The 20,743-nt window shown below is 43.2% G+C and overlaps 1 protein-coding gene across 1 annotated transcript in view; it reads right to left on the bottom strand.

Moving 5' to 3' along the window:
• Positions 1-1,249: 1,249 nt before the first annotated feature.
• Positions 1,250-20,743, bottom strand: part of vwa8 (von Willebrand factor A domain containing 8) — a 38,590-nt gene continuing 19,096 nt past the window's right edge. The window contains exons 12-26 of the mRNA XM_080498667.1: positions 20,611-20,688; positions 18,654-18,814; positions 17,764-17,877; positions 14,679-14,859; positions 13,804-13,881; positions 13,593-13,708; positions 13,236-13,336; positions 11,862-11,968; positions 10,961-11,032; positions 9,975-10,051; positions 7,809-7,884; positions 6,284-6,419; positions 5,665-5,784; positions 4,398-4,603; positions 1,250-1,415 (exon numbers count right to left, since the gene is read on the bottom strand). Of these exons, the coding sequence (XP_080354793.1) occupies positions 1,260-1,415; positions 4,398-4,603; positions 5,665-5,784; positions 6,284-6,419; positions 7,809-7,884; positions 9,975-10,051; positions 10,961-11,032; positions 11,862-11,968; positions 13,236-13,336; positions 13,593-13,708; positions 13,804-13,881; positions 14,679-14,859; positions 17,764-17,877; positions 18,654-18,814; positions 20,611-20,688 (1,779 nt within the window). The 3' untranslated portion in view covers positions 1,250-1,259. The remainder of the gene's footprint in view (positions 1,416-4,397; positions 4,604-5,664; positions 5,785-6,283; positions 6,420-7,808; positions 7,885-9,974; positions 10,052-10,960; positions 11,033-11,861; positions 11,969-13,235; positions 13,337-13,592; positions 13,709-13,803; positions 13,882-14,678; positions 14,860-17,763; positions 17,878-18,653; positions 18,815-20,610; positions 20,689-20,743) is intronic.

The raw sequence follows: 20,743 nt of genomic DNA, 5'->3' as shown, positions 1-20,743 counted from the left end.
TCTGAATATAAGATAAAATAAAAGCACAGGAGACAGAAGAAACAAATATTTTCCTTTATTAAATGACAAAAGCTGTACATACTGAGAGGTAATTAGAATCAGGAACGTTCTCTATAAATAGTGTGGATGAACTTCATGGAAGCCTCGATGGTTTAAAACCAGTTTCAAGCTTTTCTTTTGAAAAAACATTTCACAGAAAAGAGCCACAATCGCTTTACCTATGAGTCAGTGACGTTTACCACGTTTACCTTTAAAAATAATAAAAAATAAAAATAAAAATGGCTGTCGGCTGCTGATCTGCTGGAGGCGGATCATTTTACCAGATTAAAAACCTGATTTGCGCTAAACATTGCATTTAGTATTTTTAAGCTGTGTGCTTGCCGTCGATGTGAGATGTTGTGTTGGTTAGTGATTTATAATAAGTTCTTAAATAAAATTTTAAAGTTTATAAGTTCAATTCATGGTGGAAAAAAACATCTGATCTTATGAGGATATTTTTTTTAAGATTTGAATTTGCCTGATTATCATAAACATTTTTTTTTTTTTAAGGATTATCTAATCTGATTGGCTTTTAATCAGATTACTTTTGGGTGCACACACACCTGAGCGAGGGGCCTGGGGACAATCGGAGGAAATTGGTTGTTTAATCAGTCAAAATAAGGAGAACCAGCAGGTTCAAAAGCTCCTTTGTTCATAAAGTTACCGTATTTCCTGGACTACGTGTCACATCTTTTTAAGTTCTTTCTCTGGTCACGCACATATATATTAAAATATATCTTTATATACATCTGTGACCACTAGACGTCACTGTATGGAGGTCCCATTATTACGACACTCGAATTTAAACTAATAACTACATATTAACGACATTATTGAAACGTGTGTCGTCTTGATTATTGATCACTGAAAACCCTTCTAAAATAACTTCTAAAATGTGATGCAAAAATGTTTTTTAACTCTCTAAATTCATGTTCAACCGATTAAAATTGAAAGTACTTTTACTGGAAAAATAAAAGCATCTTGCACACATAAAGAATTGGGTTTTTTTTGTCCGTTCTGCGAAAGATGGACATACGGAACTTCAAATCTTGACACTTCCACCTCATCCACCTGTGCAGGTCGTGTCACGAAATGATGGCCTCATGTTGTTTCCTCCTCTGACGTACGTTAAGAGTTTGACTGTGTGACGGCCTGATGTTGCCCCTGATGCCCCCCCCCCCCCCCCCCCCCCGGGGCTTTAGTGTGTGTCTCCCGAAGCCTTACTCCTTCGCCAGCTGGACCGAGGTGGGCTTGGCCCCGATGGGGATCCCGTGCTTGTGCAGCGCTTCGATCAGGACCTCCCGCATGTCCTTGTTGTACGAGTCGAAGTCGAAGACGTTCCGCACCACGTTGGCCAGACCCTCGTTTGGGAATTTCTGGGAAAAGGCGGCAGACGGTCGGAGGAGGAAAAAGAGTGGGGGAAAAAAAACAACCTGATTAACATCGATATTACAATAGGAACTACGACAGTGCTTTTCAACCACTGTGTTCCGCGAGATCTAGTCAGGTGTGCCGTGGGAAATTATCCAATTTCACATTTTTTTCTAAAAAAACATTTGCTCGAGTAATCATGTATAACTACTCTTCGCCAATAGATGGCAGCACAGAACTTTGCCGGTGAAATCGAAACTGACAGACGTCAGTCTGGTTAATCACCACCTCCTGCGGCTGCTACCATCTTGTATCAAAGTACTGTGTCAGTGACAGTGATGGAGAAGTTTTTGAAAAGGAAGAATGTGAACCAGGATCTCAGCTCTTCATCCACCAGGTCCAGGTTTCACACTGAGGGAGTCGCAATAAAAAAAAAAGAAATTGGGAAATACTTTTTTTCTGTATTTATTTGATTCCTGTTAATAAAACTTTGATGATAATGACTTTATATTGTTAATAGAGGCTACAGAGTTTAACATTTTCGGGTGGTGGTGTGCCTCCAGATTTTTCCAAACAAAAAAGTGTGCCTTGGCTCAAAAAAGGTTGAAAAACACTGAACTACAATGTGGTATGAAGTTAAAACATGTATTGACTTTCTCATCACAATTTCTCCCTTGAGGTTGTGTTTTTCTCTCCCAATGAAGCAATTTCATTGAAAATATTGATAATTCTGCATTGGGAGTTTTTCCATGTACTTCAGTTTATTGCTACACATCAAATCTAGTTCCATCCAATATTTAACTTTAGATATTTTTCTTATTTTATTGTGCACCAAGTCAAGTTCAAAAAGTGTTTATTAAACATCCTATTCCTAACGAAATGCAATTTTTTTGCAGTTTAGGATAACAGGACAGTAAAAGATTTCTTTTAAGGCATTTACTTTGAAATTTAACCAATATGGAGACCGTTTTTTATCATAATGTGACAATTATATAATTTCGTTGAATTTTATTTTTGTTATAAAAAAAAAACCAAACAAGTATTTTGGAAAATTATGACAATTTCAACATAAAGTCTATTTTAATGAAACCTTCTGGTGCAAAATGCAGTGAAATGTCCAAAAAAAACAACCTGTTGCCATGTAAGAACGAAACATTTCTAAATGGAAAATGGATTCCTTTTCAGATAGAGATATTTTCTTTGTTGTTCATCAAGGTCAAGATGTGTTGCCCCGGTTCTGGAGCGTTATTAGGGCTAAGCTTGCGCCTCCACACTATGATGCATTCACACAATCCTGCAAACCGATCAATAACACCACATATACAGCATTGATCCGTTTCTCCCCGCTTGCACTCAGAAGTGACAATAATCAAAAGACAATTGGCCCCTTGAAGTGGATTTGCACTGGTTGTTTGGTCATGTTTTTTTTTGTTTTGTTTCAATAACACACACAACCGGAGCCGTCGTTTGCCTGAACAGAGCCGCTTGCAGCCGAACCAGAAGATCCGCCGTCCGGAGATGATGGATGACGGATCTGAGCGGCGAGTAGGGGGGGAGGGAATCAAACTGAAGTGCAGCGGAATATCGATTTACACTTGCTCGAACGCAGGTCGCTCTGTCTCGTCTTTCTCCCAGGCCTGTTCTGCTTCTGCATCTATGCAGACGATACAGTTTCTCTAAAGAGGCTCGTCTGCAGAGGGAACACTGAGTGGGAGTGTATTTCCATTTGTGTAACAATATTTCTGTCTGTAATGAGATTTGTGGCTGTGTGTGATGTGTTTGCTGTGTGTGTGTGTGTGTACTAAAATAATATCAGTAGACATCAATAGAAAAATCTGCTGTCTGACTATATTATTACGGAATCTCAGGCGACACTCCCTGGATTTATGACAATAGAACCTCCTTCAATTCCAAAACAAACTCATTCAATTGCTACAAAATGGATAATTTCACTTTTTCTTCTCTTTTGCTCCTTTCTATGTTACTATAAAAACTATTTCCTTTCTCCTCTGTTTCCTCCATAAACATAACGAAGTCACACTTAGTATTTCATATACAAACACCCACGCACACATTATGTAAATAGTATTTGAGGTAGCACTTGTTTGTCTTTCTTTTGTATATAGAATGTATTGTTCATTTTCACACGTCTTTGGAATTGTTTACTGTTTTGTATTGTTTATTTGCACTACCTTAAATAAATAAAAAATAATAATAAAATGAGTCTCTGATCGTATCCATCGTCACCTCCTCTTTTCTTAAAAGTAATTTCTTTCCTTAATGTGCACACTTACTGCAACTTTTAAAATAGTTTTTCTCTCCTCGAAGCTGAAATCTCACAGTATGTATACAATGAAAAATTGCAGTTAACTTCTTCTTTTTTCATATTTGCGACACTGAATGGCCTCTCGTGGGCTTATTTTGGCCTGTGAGCAGCATATTTGGCCAGCTTAAGCCTACAAGTCAAAACAAAGGGTGAAAACAACCTATACATCATGACAGACTGAAATTTGTCATGAGTTTAGGCCCCTCAAAGTTTCCTTGCAGAATCGTTTTTCCATGTGTGAAGGCTTCCAGAAGATTTCAGAGAACTATATGCAAATAAATTGTTTTATTTTTACATTATTTTTCCCAAAATATTCTGAACGGTGTGTGAAATATTTTCAGCTCTGTGGCAAATGGAGTACCAGGGGTAAATGGAGTACCAGGGGCTTCGAACCTAAGTGTGGCATACTTGGGTCCCAGCAGGATTTCAGAAACACAGGCCTCCAGGAAAAGACAAGGGGGCTTGTCAGAAAATGTCTCCAGGGGTGGTGACACCTGCGGAGGCTCACTGGGGGTCATTTATGAAGCTTTTTCATGAAATTTCTTTTTTTTACATATTTAGCTCCAGAACACGGTGTAACGCGGCCACGGCGCTCTCCTGCATTATTTAAGCCTCCGGCGCCGCAGGAATAAGGTCACCGACGCGTTGTGATCCCTCTCACCTGCAGGTGCTTGACGATGTTGACCACCTCCCGGGTGGAGTAGGGGTAAGTGATGGTGCCCTGGTCGGCCATGGCCCGCAGCTCTCCGAAGGCGGCCACCAGCTTCTGCAGCGTGGAGTCGGGGACGTCGGGGCCGTACTGTTTGAGCATCGCCAGCTCCGCCTGGGGCTTCGGGTTGTCCACGGCGTGGCAGCTGAAGATGTCCCCTGTTTCAAGGACGTGAGCTGCTGTTATACTCGCCGGGAACCAAAATCTACGGTGGCCCGGAAGGGGGCCCAACGGCACAACGCAACCGCAGAGGCCACAACACAACGGGGGATGCACCGATACCTGGAGTTGGATATCTGCCGATACCAGAGCTCTGTTTGCTTTAACATTATTATTATTATTGTTGATTTTAAATGAGGCTGTAATAAACTCCGTTCATATGCACCTTATTTTAAATGTTTGACTGTTTGCACTACTTTTTAAAATATATTTAAATACGTTTTTTTTTTTAATGCCTTTTTTACCGGTTGCTAAGCAACGACAGTTCGTCACCAGTTTCCTCACTGTGTGATGTACTGTGCAATGACAATAAAGAAAGTCTAAGTCTAAGTCTAAGACTGACTGACATTCACTGTTGTGTTGTGACTTTTGGCTGTTTTGTTGTGGCTTTGTTGTGTTGCGATGTGACTTTAGCCGTCTTTTTGTTATTGTGTCGTGACTTTAGTTGTTGTGTTGTGGCTTTTTTGTTGTTGTGTTGTGCCGGTGGCCCAGAAATCCATGTACAAGAACTCAGATTCTTTTTTCAAAGGTCTGACTCCAAACACACTATATTGCCAAAAGTATTTGCTCGCCTGCCTTCATGCACATATGAACTGCAGTGACAGATGTCGGTAAACAGTTTGCAGCTCCATCAGCTTCCCTCTTCTGGGGAGGCTTTCCACGAGGTTTACGAGTGTGTCTCTTTGTGAGGTCAGACACTGACGTGGGAGGAGGAGGCCTGGATCACAGTGGAGTCAGGACTTTGTGCAGGACAGTTAAAGTGGATCATCCAGGACTTTAAGGCTTTATTCACTAGTGTGCAGTGAAAAAAACTGTTCTCAAAAAGTGGCAAAGAGTCCAAAACGTCTCTCAGAGTTGCTCTTACTGGAAATTCCCAAAAAAATGAGCCCACATCATAATCAGCTTTGGCGAGCTGAGCACATACTTTTGGCAATATAGTGTAAAAGACAGGATTCCTAATATTTTTTTGGTTTGTGGTGCATGCTTCTTTTTTTTGTACCTAGCGCTCCGAAGAAGTCGTTGCCCAGGAAGGGAAATCCAGGCCGGTTAGCCAGGACCAGCATCCTGAAGTCCGGGTGCATGATGATGGTGTTGGGTCTTCCCTTGGCTTCACGTGGATCTACGGGGGGGGAAGACACGGGATACGGTAAACACCGACTCACTGATTAATAGCACTGATCTGACGCACACAATCTGCACTGCTTTTACACGTGGCGGTTTGGTTTTCATCTCCAGAGCGGAGACGCTCGGTTTGTGTATCCGAGGTCTTAAGAGAGTTGTTTACATTGGCCTGCAGGGACGAGTCTCTCAGGAATGACACTTTAACAGGGCGACATGAGAGAAAGTACATGTTTACGGTCCGACGCGGGTTGGTAAACGTCCATAAAGGCTTTTATCTTAAGCCTTCTTTTAGCTGGTGCGATTTTTTACCGCCGCGCGTTAAACGCCGGGACTTCTGTCCTGCACGCTGCATCTGTGACATGTTGAAATGTCTCGTGTCTTGTTAAGACTTTACACTCCTTAGAAACTGACGATTGCGCAACAATGCAGGAAACGAGTGTATTGCGAACGCGGTGTCCCGGGAAAGGTGTGACAAACGGAACGTCCGCCGGTTTTACCCGAGACGATCCTCCGTCCGTCGGCTAAAATCATCTCCCCGCTCTCCACCAGCGTTTTGAGGATGCAGGTGACGTTAGTAGGCGCCTTGTCGGCCTCGTCGATCACCAGTATGTGGCCGAACTTCACCGCCTTCACCTGAATAAAAGCCATCGACAACAACAAAAAAAGGCAAAGTTCAACACTTTGAACAGTTGTTCATTAAGATTTTTTTGGGGGAGAAAGAAGAAATCGTTATGCAAATAAATAACTGAGGGATTAAAATAGTAAATATTAGCCTGAAACGCACTACATTTTGTTAAATTACAATACGAAAGGGCAGAAGAGCTGCAAACTGTACACCTCCATCAATCCCACACATAACTAGTACATTTTAAATCAAATTGAAATAAATAAATGTAATTAATTAATTAAATACATACATTAAATAAATAAACTATATTCTCACTCTGTCTCAGTGTCGTGTTACATCCAGTACTTTTAGAAAATAATAATAATTTAAAAAAAAATCAATCTTATATTATTTATTTATTTGTTTATTTTTACAATTTTCTTGGTGGTTTGTCCAGATTGGACCTCTTGCAGGCCCAGTTTTGGCCCACGGGCCTCATCATGGACACCCCTGGTTTACACAGGGGTGTTACTTCTATTTCTCTGTTTCTATAATGACTTTTTGTTTTTTATTGACTTTTTGTTTTGTAGACATACCAACTAAAATAAGTTGTACAATAAACAATGTCAGCAAAAAAAAAGTTTAAATGCAATCAAATCAGTGAATTTGATGGAAGTGTAAGATTGACAAGGGCAAATTAATAAATAAGAGATAATTGCATATCGATACCAATAGCTGTTGTAATATGATATTTTCATGTTAAAAAAAAGTCATCTTAAACTTTGCAATAACCTACAACTTCAAAATGGACTGAGGAGGCAAATTCTGATAAGAAATACTGATTTATTACATGACCATCTTTCAGTCTCTTTCTTTCTACACAGTCACTGTTCAAACTTTTTTTCTTCTTCTTCTTTTTACTAATTAGGCCTCATTTCAGAGCTGTGTAGGTGGACTCCGCGAATACTTTCCAAATAGAGAACGCTGTGTTCAGAGACAGTGTCCAATTCATGCCGATGGAAATTAGTCATCACGAAAGAAAAAAAAAAAGATCAGCTGCATAGAAAAACTTCTTTTTAGGTTGATGTACATGCAAGACAAAGGACAGTTAATGTAGATCAGTGACGCTCAGCTGGTCAAGAGTGCAGATCAATGTGATTAATGTCTATTAAAAAGGGAAGTTAATGTAGAAATGTGTTTTTTTTTAATGTTTACATACTGTAAGATCCACATTTTAATCTGGATTGCGGTCATGACAGTGGGTCCTGTTGAGTATATAATCAAACAATGTTCCTCCTCCTCCTCCTCTCTATATGTACCCCCTGTATGTCGTTGACTTTATTTCTCTCCTCTGAACTCTGTGCTTTCTTCTACAACAGTAGAAACAGAGGCGTCGCCTGTGATGAAAAACTGACCAGAGGAGAGTCTTCGTACGTGATGATGCCGTCTCGCACTGAAGGCTGCAGGGTCAGAGTCTGGACCGTGGTGTCCCTGGAAGACGAAGAAAAGCCAAAAGGAAAAAGCAGAGTTAAGCATTTATGCACCTTTGGGATGAAAATGTAGACAAACACAGTGACGTGAGACAAAACTGTCAGTGCGAGTGAACAAAATTGAAGGACACAGACATTTAAAACCATTCTATGCATATTTGAAACTTTTCTTTAAAGGTAAATATGAATATAAACAATGTTTCCTCCTGGGACTTGCTACTTTTATTTTGACAGTCCCGTAACAACAATCCAACTTGGTCGCCTGTCCACTCGGATGTCTGTATTCTCCCATTGTTAATGTTTAGAGCCCACTGTCATCTGCTGCATGTGTGTGTGTGGTTTCATTACAAAACCAACCAACAGCTCCCACTAGTGGCCTGGCATGCTGACGACACCACTTTCATCGTTTCGGCTGTTTCCGTGGAAAAAGAATGTCAATTTAAAAACGTTACACGAAAATGTTCAAAAACAAAAATGCAAAAAGATAGATAGATAGATAATTACTTTATTCATCCCCGAAGGGAAATTGTCTTGTTGCAGCAATCTGGTACATACGGATATTATAAAATACAATAGAATAGTAATAAAAGTAAGAAATAAAAATATAAATATATCTGGGTATAAGACATAAAGTAAAACACAGAACGGAACATGGGCACTTAGAAATAAGCAGGAGATAAACGCAAGATAAATAAATAGATAGTAAGGTGCAGTGGCAGAGCCATTAGAAGTAGGCATTATATAATAATAATAATAATACAGATAATAACGAAATAGTGTAATGAAATAGTGTATAACACTCGTGTATAGTACTACTTATAATGCTAGCAATAATATAACAATAACAACTATATATACATATATATATATATCAGTAATAATACCAATAGTAATAGTGTACTTGCACATGTATAAATATATGTATATGTACATGCAATACGCCATATGAAATATATGATATAACATAAGTATCAATGTAATTTAGTCCAGGTGGTGATGATTGAGGCTTGATTGAGGGTGACAGATTGTTACGTAAACGGGGGCCTAAAATACAGAGTCACCCCCCAAAAAACTTTCATATTCTGGACCCTGAAAGACCAGAGAACCTCAGAGCAGCTTGGAACGGCGGTTCTCTTCTCTACAGTTGGACCGGGAGCTGTCCCACTTCCCTTCCTGGCCGGCTGCTGCGCTCCTGCTTTTCTGAGCCACATCTCTGTAGGCTCTCGGTGGCCGGCTCCCAGAAGCCGCGTGCACAGATCTTCCCGCCTCTGCCGCGCTTCTAATATTAGGCCGCCGACGCCGCGGCGCGAAAAAAAAACCAGGACGCGCTTCGACTTTCACAAGACTTTGACCGACTGCGCGAGAAGAGATGATCGCGTGATGCGTGAACTTCCAGTCGCTGACGAAAGACTCAAAAGGGTCGTTTTCCGTTTGTTTGTCTCCGGTCGGATTCGCCGACACGTCTTCTCCCGGGCCTCCCGATTGATCCGGGAAAACGATCGCCGGGAAGGCCAATTTCACGGCACGGAGCGTATCGACCTGCGGGACGAGCGGCCCTGACCTGATTTTACCGAGGTGTGATCGTGAAAGTATTTTTAGAAGCCGAGTGCTAACAAGGGCTTCGTTTTTTTTTTTTTCTTCCCTTTTCCTGTAATGTGGATATGTGAAGTCCTGGTTCTGCTGCTAAATGGCCTCATTTGCCGGGGACCAGAATAGTTTCTGACACTGTTGGAGGGTGAAGGCCGAGGCTGGCTGCTTATATCTTCTTTAATTAACAAGGCTTTCTTCTTCTTAACCTCATTCTGTGATTTATTTGCTTAAAGAATCATAATTTGCCTTACGTGCAAATTCCAGCGTCAAATTTGACAATGTTATTTGTTGCAAATAATTAAATCTGGCCCTAAAACAACTGAAAATGGATCTTTTCAGATCTAAATGTAGAAGGAGACTTGTTTTTGATCCCTTTTCACATTTTAAAGTCAACACAAATGCCATTTCGGTCAAAGTTAAATGCATAAATTGCAGGCCCCGTCGTGCATTTAAAGATGCAACACGGTGACGTGGAACGGCTCGGTGCCAGTCCGGTCTCACCTGTGGAGCTGCAGATACTCTCTGGGCCTGTTGAGAAGGTGCAGGAATCGGTCCACGATCTTATTCTTGCCCACGCCCTGCGGGAGAGAAACAAAACTCAAATGACACCGGAGCTGATGTGAGAACTGGGCGGCGCCGAGTGATTGAGTTTGATGCCGACTGGTTTTGACGGGGGGGGGGGGGGGGGGAGCACCCGGAGACTCCCCGCTGGATTCTCTCCCGACGTCCCAGCTGGTCGTCATTTTACAAATCCCTCACACGTGCACACGCACACACGCACACGCTCCGGGGCTGTTGCTACATCGTGTCCACTTTAACTGGGGCCCTCCGGTTCCCCCTCCCTTTAACCCTGCACACGAGGACCAGACCGTTGGGGGGGACGGGTGACGAGACGTCTTTTGACTGGACTCGGGGAGCTCACGCGAAGCGCCAGTATTTATAATTTAGCCTCCGAAACATCTGATATGTACCAAATGTGAAGTAACCGGTCTGGTGCAGCTTTTGTCAAATAAATGCCAAAATGAAACGGGTCATATTATACAGCTTTTCTACACTTTCATACGGGTCTTGTTGGTCCAGAATTGTTGTATTCACAGTTTATTGCCCTCGATTTTTAGCCATTTTGGATCATATGAGCTGCAGAGAATCTGCTGTGTCTGTGTGAGCTGGGCTGGCTCCGCCCACATATACCCAAGTACGGAAATTGTACTCAAATGTATGAAATAAAGGGAAGATTATAAAGCGAACTAATAATGATAATAATCATCATCATGCTGAGCTTAGTTTGTATAATAGTTTTCATAAAATAAGTGCAGTTCCTGAAGCTGTGAAAATACAAGAATTATATGCAATCTGTTTCTAAATCTAAAAAACAAAACAGAAGACTCCACATAATTCAAACTTTGTTACCTCCTATGAAATTTTCAGAGATTCTGATTGGCCCAAGTCAAAGAATTCCCTAATAGGAGCTCTGACGCGTCGCTCACCTGGTTCCCCACCAGAAGGAGGTGCTCTCCTAACAGGAAGTCTTTCAACATGTCCTCCATCACCATCATGTGCTGCAGAGAGATTAAAAACAAAAACACACGTTCGCTTGACAAACCGGCCACGGACCTGCGGAGTCGACATGAATGCAGGCGGACGGTGTGATGCAGGGAATCTGTGGTTTGAAATGCAAAGTTTGTTACTCGCTTTCCTCCTCTCGCTGAGAAATCAGAAAAACGGGTCACTGTGAAAGTAGGACATCTTCCCATCTCAGCCTCTTTATTTCAGAGCTCAAGACAGGCTGCCAGAAAAAGAAAGAAAAAAAACGGGCAGAATGAGGATGAGAGACGTGAATGTGGGTCGCGCCTCATCGTCAGTGTTTCCACGAGATGTCAGGGTGTCGTTTTGGAAGCTGCAGCTGCTGCAGCTGCTGCTGCTGCTGCACCCCCCCCCCCCCCCCCCCCCCCCATTCTGCTGCTCAGCAAGGAAGACGGCAGTCGGACTGCGAGGAATGTGCCGGAAGGATTCGCTGAGCGCTTTGGAGTTCGGCCCGTCTCCACACCCCCGCCACAGCAGGTGTGACCGCTCCAGGTTGCAGTCGACATAAATTTCAAGCACGGCCGCGCAGGAAATCAAGCAACCTGCGTGTATGTTGCACCTTTTCAGAGAGTAAAGCCACACGACAACGTTTCAAGCAAAAAAAAAAAAAAACACCTCGTTTTTGTGTTTTCGTTTCAGGAAAGTTTCATATTTACACTGAAACGCTTTGCAAAAACGATGTAGTTAAGTATGTTGAGTCACCAATTGGTTGCTGTTGAAGACGTTTCCTCTCTCTTTAAAAAAAATGACACACAAAATTGGCCATATTCTGATTTTTTGGCTAACGGTGCCGCGGTTCTTTACCTGTGGATTATCGTAGAAGAGCACATCGGGGATCTTCATCTTCTCGCTGGGGTTGTAAACGGGCGCGGACACTTCTCCGATAGTCAACACGCCGTCTTTGACCACGCCTGGAGAGACACAGGAGTTACTCGAGAGATTTACATCCTGATGGGAGAAGGAAACCTTTATTCATCCAGGCTCTCAGAAAACGTCTCCATTCTTCAACTTCTTGGTTCGGGTTGTTTTTACTCTGCGAAGCGATCGCAAGTGTCGGAGAAAACCGATGTTATTGTCAATTCCAGAAGGTTTCATGTTTGAATAGTGAAATCGTCACGTGACAGAGAGAAAGAAAGAGAGAGAGACAGACAGAAAGAGAGAAAGAGAGAAAGAAAGAGAAAGAGAGAAAGAGAAAGAGTGAGAAAGAGAGAGAAACAGAGAGAAAGAAAGAGAAAGAAAGAGAAAGAGAGAGAGAAACAGAGAGAAAGAAAGAGTGAAAGAGAGGGAAAGAGAAAGAGAGAAAAGAGAAGAGAGAAACAGAGAGAAAGAAAGAGAGAAAAGAGAAAGAAAGAGAGAAAAGAGAAAGAGAGAGAAAGCGAGAAAAGAGAGAGAGAGTGAAAGAGAAAGAGAAACAGAGAAAGAAATAGAGAAAGAGAAAGAAAGAGTGAAAGAGAGAGAAAGAGAAAGAAAGAAAGAGCGAAAGAGAAAGAAAGAGAGAAAGAGAAAGCGAGTAGAAAGAGAAATGGAGAGAGGAAGAGAAAGAAATAGCTTCAGTGTTGTTACCAAGTGTGAAAACAAAGTTGTGTGCAACTGTTTCTCGAACTGCGTGTGTGTGTGTGTGTGTGTGTGTGTGTGTGTGCGTGTGTGTGTGTGTGTGTGTGTGTGTGTGTGTGTGTGTGTGTGTGTGTGTCTCTCTGTAAAGGATCATTGTCATTACCAAGACGTACCAACGGTGCCGTTGCTAAGACATCACCAACGATCCGACACAATCCTCTCCATCAACAGCATTACCGGTTACCATGGCGACACCGTCCCCGAGCTTTACATAAACTACCTGCAAACTAGATTGGCGCGACCAGCTTTGATCATCGGGCTCCCACAATGGGACGACGAACGACACACTGCCGAATGACCACCTTCTCAATCTATTAGTGCGGCCCGGCGCCAGGGGAAAAAAAACAAAAAAAACCTCCCATTTTACCTGAAATTACAATAATTGCTCGGAATGAGTCAGTGGAGAGAGAGAGCGAGCTCTGATTCCGCCAAAAGCAGAAATCCTTTCGGTTTTCTTTCTTTTTTTCTTAAGCCTGATGAACTCGATGCTATACAATATGCGCCACTTAAACACGTCGCGGCGTTTTCGCCATGTACGCAGTGACGTGTGAGACCGTTACTCACAGGGACGATCCCGCCCGTGTTCTTCAGGATGCGAGGCGGTCTGGATGGAGCAGTTGGCGAGGGTCTTTTCCAGAGAGGCCCGAGCCAGGCTGGGCAGGAACCTACAAAACGCACAATCGGAGAGTCGGCATTTTATACGTCAGCTGCGAGAAAAGGTGGCAGGAAACAAATCAAATCAAATTTTATTTTGTAGAGCCGAGGGGTCGGCAACCTTTAATGCTCAAAGAGCCATTTGGTCCCGTTTCCCACTGAACACTACACCCAGAGAGCGCTGGGTGTAGTGGGACCCACTTACGTGGGTCCGACGGTTTTAATCGCCCTGCCGACTAATCGCGTCGCGTCGCCCCGGGTGCGTACCTGGAGAGACAGGCCTTGTTGACCGCGTGAGCGATGCTCTCCTCGGGGTACTTGGAGAGCCGACGGCAGATCCTCAGCAGCTGCCTGGTGGAGAGCGATGAGGCCAGGGACTGCGCCTGCAGACACACACACACACACACGTACACGCAGACACAAATGAATGACCCCAATCACACACACGTGTAAACAAACGGCGCACGCAGACACTTACTGTGGGGTCGTTCGTCTTCCTCAGAGTGTGTGTGAGCTGCAGTAGCTGCTCCGCGGCTTCCTTGGGAACGTCGGGAGTCTAAATTGTGACGTTAAAAAAGAAAGATGAACGACGGTAGAAGTCTGAGATCTTCATGAGAAAATGGTTACCTATAGAAAAATACCTGTCGAACTGAATGGTCACCTACACGATACGGCAATGTCTTAATTGCCCATCTTTTTATGCATTTGTCTCATATCGGTTCTGTTGTCATGGTATTATTATTGTTATTTTTCGTACATTGTCATGTATATGCCGTCTTGCTGTCGAGGAAGGTTCTGTCACGTGATGTCTCATGTTCATGTTTATTATAAAAAAATAAATAAAAAGTAAAAAAAAAGAAGAAGAAAGATGAAAGACAAAGCATCAAAGCCTTGAACGGAGGATGTGAGGTACATAAGATAAGATAAGATAAGATAAGATAAGATAAGCTTTTATTGATCTCACAAAGGAGAAATGTACTTGTTACATTCTGCTCTTAAAGACACTCATGAGTAGGAAAGACAAGAAATGTGCAAACAGTTAGATAATAATAGAGATATCTTGTATATAATGACTATCAAGAACTCTAAGGGCCAAAAGTATTTACAGTAGAAAGTAATAATAAGTAAAAAATATAATAGGACTAAAATAAAATAAGATAAAAATCACAGACTGTAATAAAGTATAATAAGTTCTAAGGGGAGCAAAGTATACAGTAAGATGAAGATACAAGGAAATTAAACTATGATGGGGGGGGCGGGGGGCAAAGTGTAGAATAAAAGTACAATAAACAAACTATAGTAAAAAATAATAGCAGTGTTGGCAGTGCAGGTTCAGTCCTCATGAAGACTCACCAGTCCCAGTATGAGGCCCGTCTCCTCGGCCTGGGCCAGCGGTCTGACGGTGTGGTACAGGAACATGGTGAGGAGCTCCGGACCCAACCACTGCTGACCTCTGCTGCTCGGACCGCCGCCCACCACGGGGGGCTCGGCCAGGGCCAGCACTCTGAAGGACGGGTGGATGGCGAGAATCGACCTGGAAAAAAAAACAAACAAAAAAAAAACAACACATGAACACGCTGGAGGCGGAGCTGCGTGCGATCCGGACGGCGGCTGCAGGTGCACATGGTGCTTGTCACACGCGCGTGCGTGCGTGCGTGCGTGTGTGTGTGTGTGTGTGTGTGTGTGTGAGTGTCCCACCCCATCAGCGTCAGGGTCGGGAGCATGACTCCTGACAGATGGCGGCGGAATCCTCTGATTCGAGGGGACAGCGAAGTCCGTTTCCATCAGGGAGCTGAGACGCCCACGCGGGATATATTTACCCCCGGAGTGGGCGAAGGGGCACGTGGGCTCGCCGTCGCTGGCGCACGCAATCCATTATACAACTACGGTTTAAAATATCACAGTGACAAGCTTTAGGACCTTCGCTGTGTGCCACCGGTTCTAAATGCGCTACTTAAAAACGACAACAACGTCAACATAAAGCTACGTTTAATGAAACGTTCTGGTGAAGAATACAGTTCAGACTTCTATAGCTGTTGTATTGTCAATGTTTTTTTTTTGTTTTTTTTTTCAAAAACTCACCCTGACAGCATGGCTTTGAGGCGTGTTTGACAGCGACAAAAATGTTGTCATTCTTTCATAAATGGAGCATAAAATTGTGAGAAAGCGCCTGTATTGTAAAAGGTTGAAGTCCTGCAGGGTACAGGTGGATTTTTATTGAATTACGTGAAGCACATTTTCAGTCACATACTTGAGTTGGTCTGGACTGGTAAAACAGTCCCATTATAACCTTTAAAAAAAATAAATTACTTTGACGACTTTCTTTATTGTTGCACACAATATGCGTGATTAAAATGTCTATTTTGTCACAAAACCAAACAATTACCACAGGAAATAACTGCAATCTCAACCTAAAACCAATTTTAATGAAACCTCCGGGTGCAAAATGCAGTCCAACGTCCAGAAAACCATCAATTGCTGTTGCATTATGGGTGTTTTTACAAACTCACCCTGACAGCATGGTTTTGAGGTTAACGCTAGTTTGTCAACTTTCATGGCAATATCACCGATATCTCAGCTCGGCTCTCGGTGTTGTGTCGCCACCCTTAAGAAATGAATTTAATCTATGAGTGTTTACAATTTTTTTTAATCGTTTGGCCGGACTGGAGCCTCTTGATGGGCCGGTTTTGGCCCACGGGCCTCATGTTTGACACCCCAGATGTACACCGACTCACAATATTCCCTTTTGGCCTTTTGACAGCAGGATAATTCAAACTGCACGTCACAACTTCCAAGACTTAAAACCTCTGACGTGAACACGTGGGTGCAGAGATCACAGCGCCTTGGTTGGTTCGGAATCAAAGATGGTTATAATGTTACGGCTGATCCATACAGATGACACGTGTAGAATATACCCAGGCTTCTATTGAGGAAATAACATGTTCCGTTGCCTAGCAACGAACTGGATCCATCTTATCCAACTCGGAGCATTTATGCTCACCAGCGATCCTAAACACTGAATGAGAAACACACATGAAAACACACACACACACACACACACACACACACACACACACACACACACACACACACACACACACACACACACACACACACACACACACACACACACACACACACACACACACACACACACACACACACACACACACACACACACACACACACACACACACACACACACACACACTGTCTGAGCCACAGGAGGGGAGAAAAAGAGGAAGTGGGTTTATTTCAGCCCAGACAGCCCACCACAAACATCCTTCCTGCCAACCTAGGCTGTTTTGTAAGGTAACACACACACACACACACACACAGACACACACACACACACACACAGAACAATCAAAGTCCAGACCGACCAACAAAAGTCCTTCACACACAGAGTATCAAAGCCGAACCGCTGAAAGAAGAAATAAAACGCTGTCGCCGGGTTTTATAAAGCACGGCTCAGTGTTTCTTTGTTAAATAATCTTCCCCGAGTCATGAGTCTATAATTACTTCTTCAATAAATCACACTTTCTGCGAAGTCCACCACTGCAGCTCGGCGTTATTTTCAGTGTGAACACCTGCTTTCACTCCTCCTCTGACAGAACCGAAGAAAAACTCAAAGATCACCACCCCAAAACAATCCACGTGGTTTACAACTTTCCTTTTCGTACAACATTGTCCATCAGATGTGTGACACGACATCGCTTGAATTGAGTTCTGAATGTATATACTTTTAAAATATAGTTTATATTCTGTGTATGCGTCCTCTCATGTAAACAGCCTTTTTGGTTAGGAGCGTTTCTGGAAAACTCTGATTGTGAATTTTTTTTTTTTTTCTTTTTCCTCAGAGTTTTCTAGAAACGCATACACAGAATATAATCTATATTTTAAAAATATATACATTCAGAACTCAATTTAAGCGATCATTTTCCAAATTTTTTTTTCTTTTTCTCAGAGAACTATATTTGGAAAAGGATCGCTGTGTATATGGAATCACTACTTTGCTTGTCAGGCCACTAGTTGTTGCTCTATTTTTATAATACAACCATGTATTTTCATAACACCGACCCATTCAGTATCTGCGAAATGTGTCTCTGTTATCAATCAATGTACTTCTGCTGCATGTATTCATGCAGTGTCGTCTCCTTACCACTAGGTGGACTGCAGGTTTGTTGGCCTCCCTGTTATGTCTATGAAAAGCAGAAGAAGTCGGCGACGCCAGTTCATTTTTCAACATTTCCGAGACAAAAGAGCCAATAAGGTATACGTTGATGGAGGCTCCTCGTATATATAATTCAGATGAACTGTGAATAAAAGACGTGTTAAATGCAGAAATGTTCACTATCTGTCTGGACAGGGACGATCTTGACGTGCGGTAAAAAGTCTGTATAAAAAAAAAAAAAAAAGAAAAAGTGTGGTTGTGTACCTGTCCTGCATCTGTTCGTCAGTAAACTGCAGCTGCTCCTTTAACGTCTGGTATCTGTCCCAGCGCAGCAGCCTGGTCCCGTCGTACAGATCCAACTCCCGGTCGTGCAGCAGCCTGCGACACAAAACACATAAGAGCAGGTGAGAAGTGCCGATTGTCGTCAATTACCACACAACCCGAGACTCCTGACACCAGTCGGCAGTGTGTGTTTGTCTGACACTCGTCACTTCCGGCTTTAAATTCTCGTTTTAAAATTAAAACACACTAACGCAGGGTGTCAAACATGAGGCCCGGGGGGCCAGAAGCGGCCCGCCAGACGATCTAATCCGGCCGCCATGTGAATTTTTTTTTTTTTTTTTTTGAAGTATAAAATATGAAAACTGACAGAGGCTGATCGAAAAACACTAGATTGGCAAAATGATATTCACAACCGCCCTTGGTCAGAATTATTAATGCAATCTGGTGTGAGGTCACATGATGCAACACCTTTCACAATAAAGGTCCAATTTATGTGAAGTGATACTTTAGACACGTAAACTCAAAACAATTTCCAGATGACGACAAATTGTTTTAATCCTGAATAAAAATAGGATCTCCAGATACAGGTGACTGAGGTTTTTTTTTGCAAATATAATATCTGATTTCCTTTAATATGTATATTTCAGAATAGACTGTCAAATTCTTGCAGTTACAAAAGGATCAAAAGAAGGAAAGACTTTAACATTTGTCCATATCTGCAGTTTAATATGCTACGTTTGACTTGTTGGGCCTCCAGAGGTCAGGTCAGGGTGGATGTGGCCCCTCAACTGAAATGAGTTTGACGCCCCTGCTCTAACGTGTAAATATCAACTCTTCGAGAGCCGCCGGGTTTTGTGCGTCGGCGGAAGTACCTCGACAGCACGGCCAGCGTTCCCAGGTTGACCCTGTGCACGCCGTCGAGGAGCAGCAGTTTGCCCTCGACGGCGGCGGTGACCAGCGGAGACGGCCTCCACGCCGTGTCGCCGTTGGGGAGCGTGTACCTCTGCTGGAGGAGGTCCCGGGCCGTCATGTCCTGCAGGGGGGGGGGGGGGGGGAGGAGGAGGAGGAAGAGGGGGAAGAAAACATAATATTCAGCATCAAACCGATGTGCGTGAGGCTCAAAATACCGGAAGAGTTGACAGACTGAGGTTTGAGTCGATCAAAACGGAAGAATCGACTTCAAACGTGAAATGTGAGAATCAACTCGTGTGCGCCATAAAAGGTGGGGTCGGGCCGGAGAGCCTTCTTCACTTCCTTTTATAGGGGGAGCGGGTCACTTCCTAGAATCTGAAGCAGAGCTGGAAAACATTCCAACACGTGGATTTTTAAAGTTTCTGCTGTGAAATGTTGCTGAGAGATCATGTGAGGGTCTAACGGAGGCTCCTGGTGTAGCACATAGTGTAGAACACCACTCAGCTCTGATTACGTCTTGAAGGAAGATGCTCTGTAATCTGAATGCTGCAACACTATGACACACATATTCAGTGATTACACTCTGACTGGACACTATAACGACTCCTATAGAGGGAATAAGCTCCAATTTCTCAGCTTTCTTGTAATTCCAGAATTTTCTAAAAATCCCACAAAAAAGTTTCAATCGTGAACGAATCCCGTCGGTGGAGACGGGGTAGGAGCGCAAAACTCTGGGAGGATTAGTGAACGGGGAAACGAGGCGTCTTCTCCAGCAGGAACCCTCCGAAGCCTCCCGCTGCGATACACATGCTTTCAATTTGTTTGCCCTCCAACGACGTCCCCCCCCCCCCCCTCATGATCTGACCCAGCTGCTAAATCCGATGCCTCTTGTTAATGGCACATTTCTGTCTGAGGAGGCCGGGGGGTGGGTGGGGGGGGGGGGTCTGTCGAGGAAGGCTTGTCACGTCGTCTGTCGCGTCACGGAGGAGCGAGAGAGAGACAGAAGGGCAGAAGAGGGAAGAGGAGAGTGGAGCTGCATGATTCCCCCCCCCCCCCCATGACGGGAAAAGGCTCACCCATTGATGAAAGAAAACAAGAACAAAAAAAATGGATTTTCTTAAGTTTTCACAACATTTTTGGGGGAAATCGAGGCAAAAATTAATGGATAATGTGTCAATAAATCACAACAATGAGGAAAAACTAGTCGGGATGCATAAATATCCAAAATATGAACTCATCTAATGTGACGTAAAAGCTTTTAAATGTGTCTTTAAAAAAAAAAAAAAAAAAGCTGAGATGTCAGTGATGCTGCCTTGGAAAAATAGCAAACTGGAATTAGCCTCAGTTTGTGAAAACACCCATAATGCAACAGATTTGAGGGACAAAAAAAATAGGATAATAACCCTATTTAGTATTAAAAGATTAAAAAAAAGGGTTGTAGTTTTCCTCCAATCATGAATAAAGGGCAACCCGCCATGAAAAGACCGTTTCCTCTTTGTCCGAGTTTGATTTTATTCCGTTTCACCCATTTCTACCAGAATTCATAAATATATGTAGAGAATAATCGCCGACACTGACTGAAGATGAATAAGAGTCGTTTAGCTGCAGCTAAAAAAAAACAACACATTTATGTAAAGTGGGAACAATGAAAGGTCGGGGGGGGGGGGGGGGGGGGGGCAACGTGTGACAAGATGTCCCGTTCATGGTTCTCCATGTAGGTCAGGAAGATGGACAGATGGTCTGAGTCACGCTCGTCTGATTATTTATTTGGGGTCTGCGGGGTGTGTGTGTGTGTGTGTGTGTGTGTGGTGGTGGAGGGGAAGGAGTGTGTTGTACCACGTGCTGCGTTCTGCTTTCACACATGACAACTGCACAAAAATACATTTGTGAGTCATTTAAGGCGCCGCTTGAACTCACCTGGTAGAGCATGACGGGCTCCATGCTGTAGCCCAACGTCTCCGCAAACTCTTTGGCGATCACAGACTTGCCGCAACCCTGAAAATACAAAACACCGCTTTTTAACGAGGTTTATTTAAAGCTCTGAATTCAC

This window comes from Blennius ocellaris (genome assembly GCF_963422515.1).
Source record: "Blennius ocellaris genome assembly, chromosome: 6".
Taxonomy (NCBI): domain Eukaryota; kingdom Metazoa; phylum Chordata; class Actinopteri; order Blenniiformes; family Blenniidae; genus Blennius; species Blennius ocellaris.
This window is presented reverse-complemented; position numbering and strand designations above follow the sequence as displayed.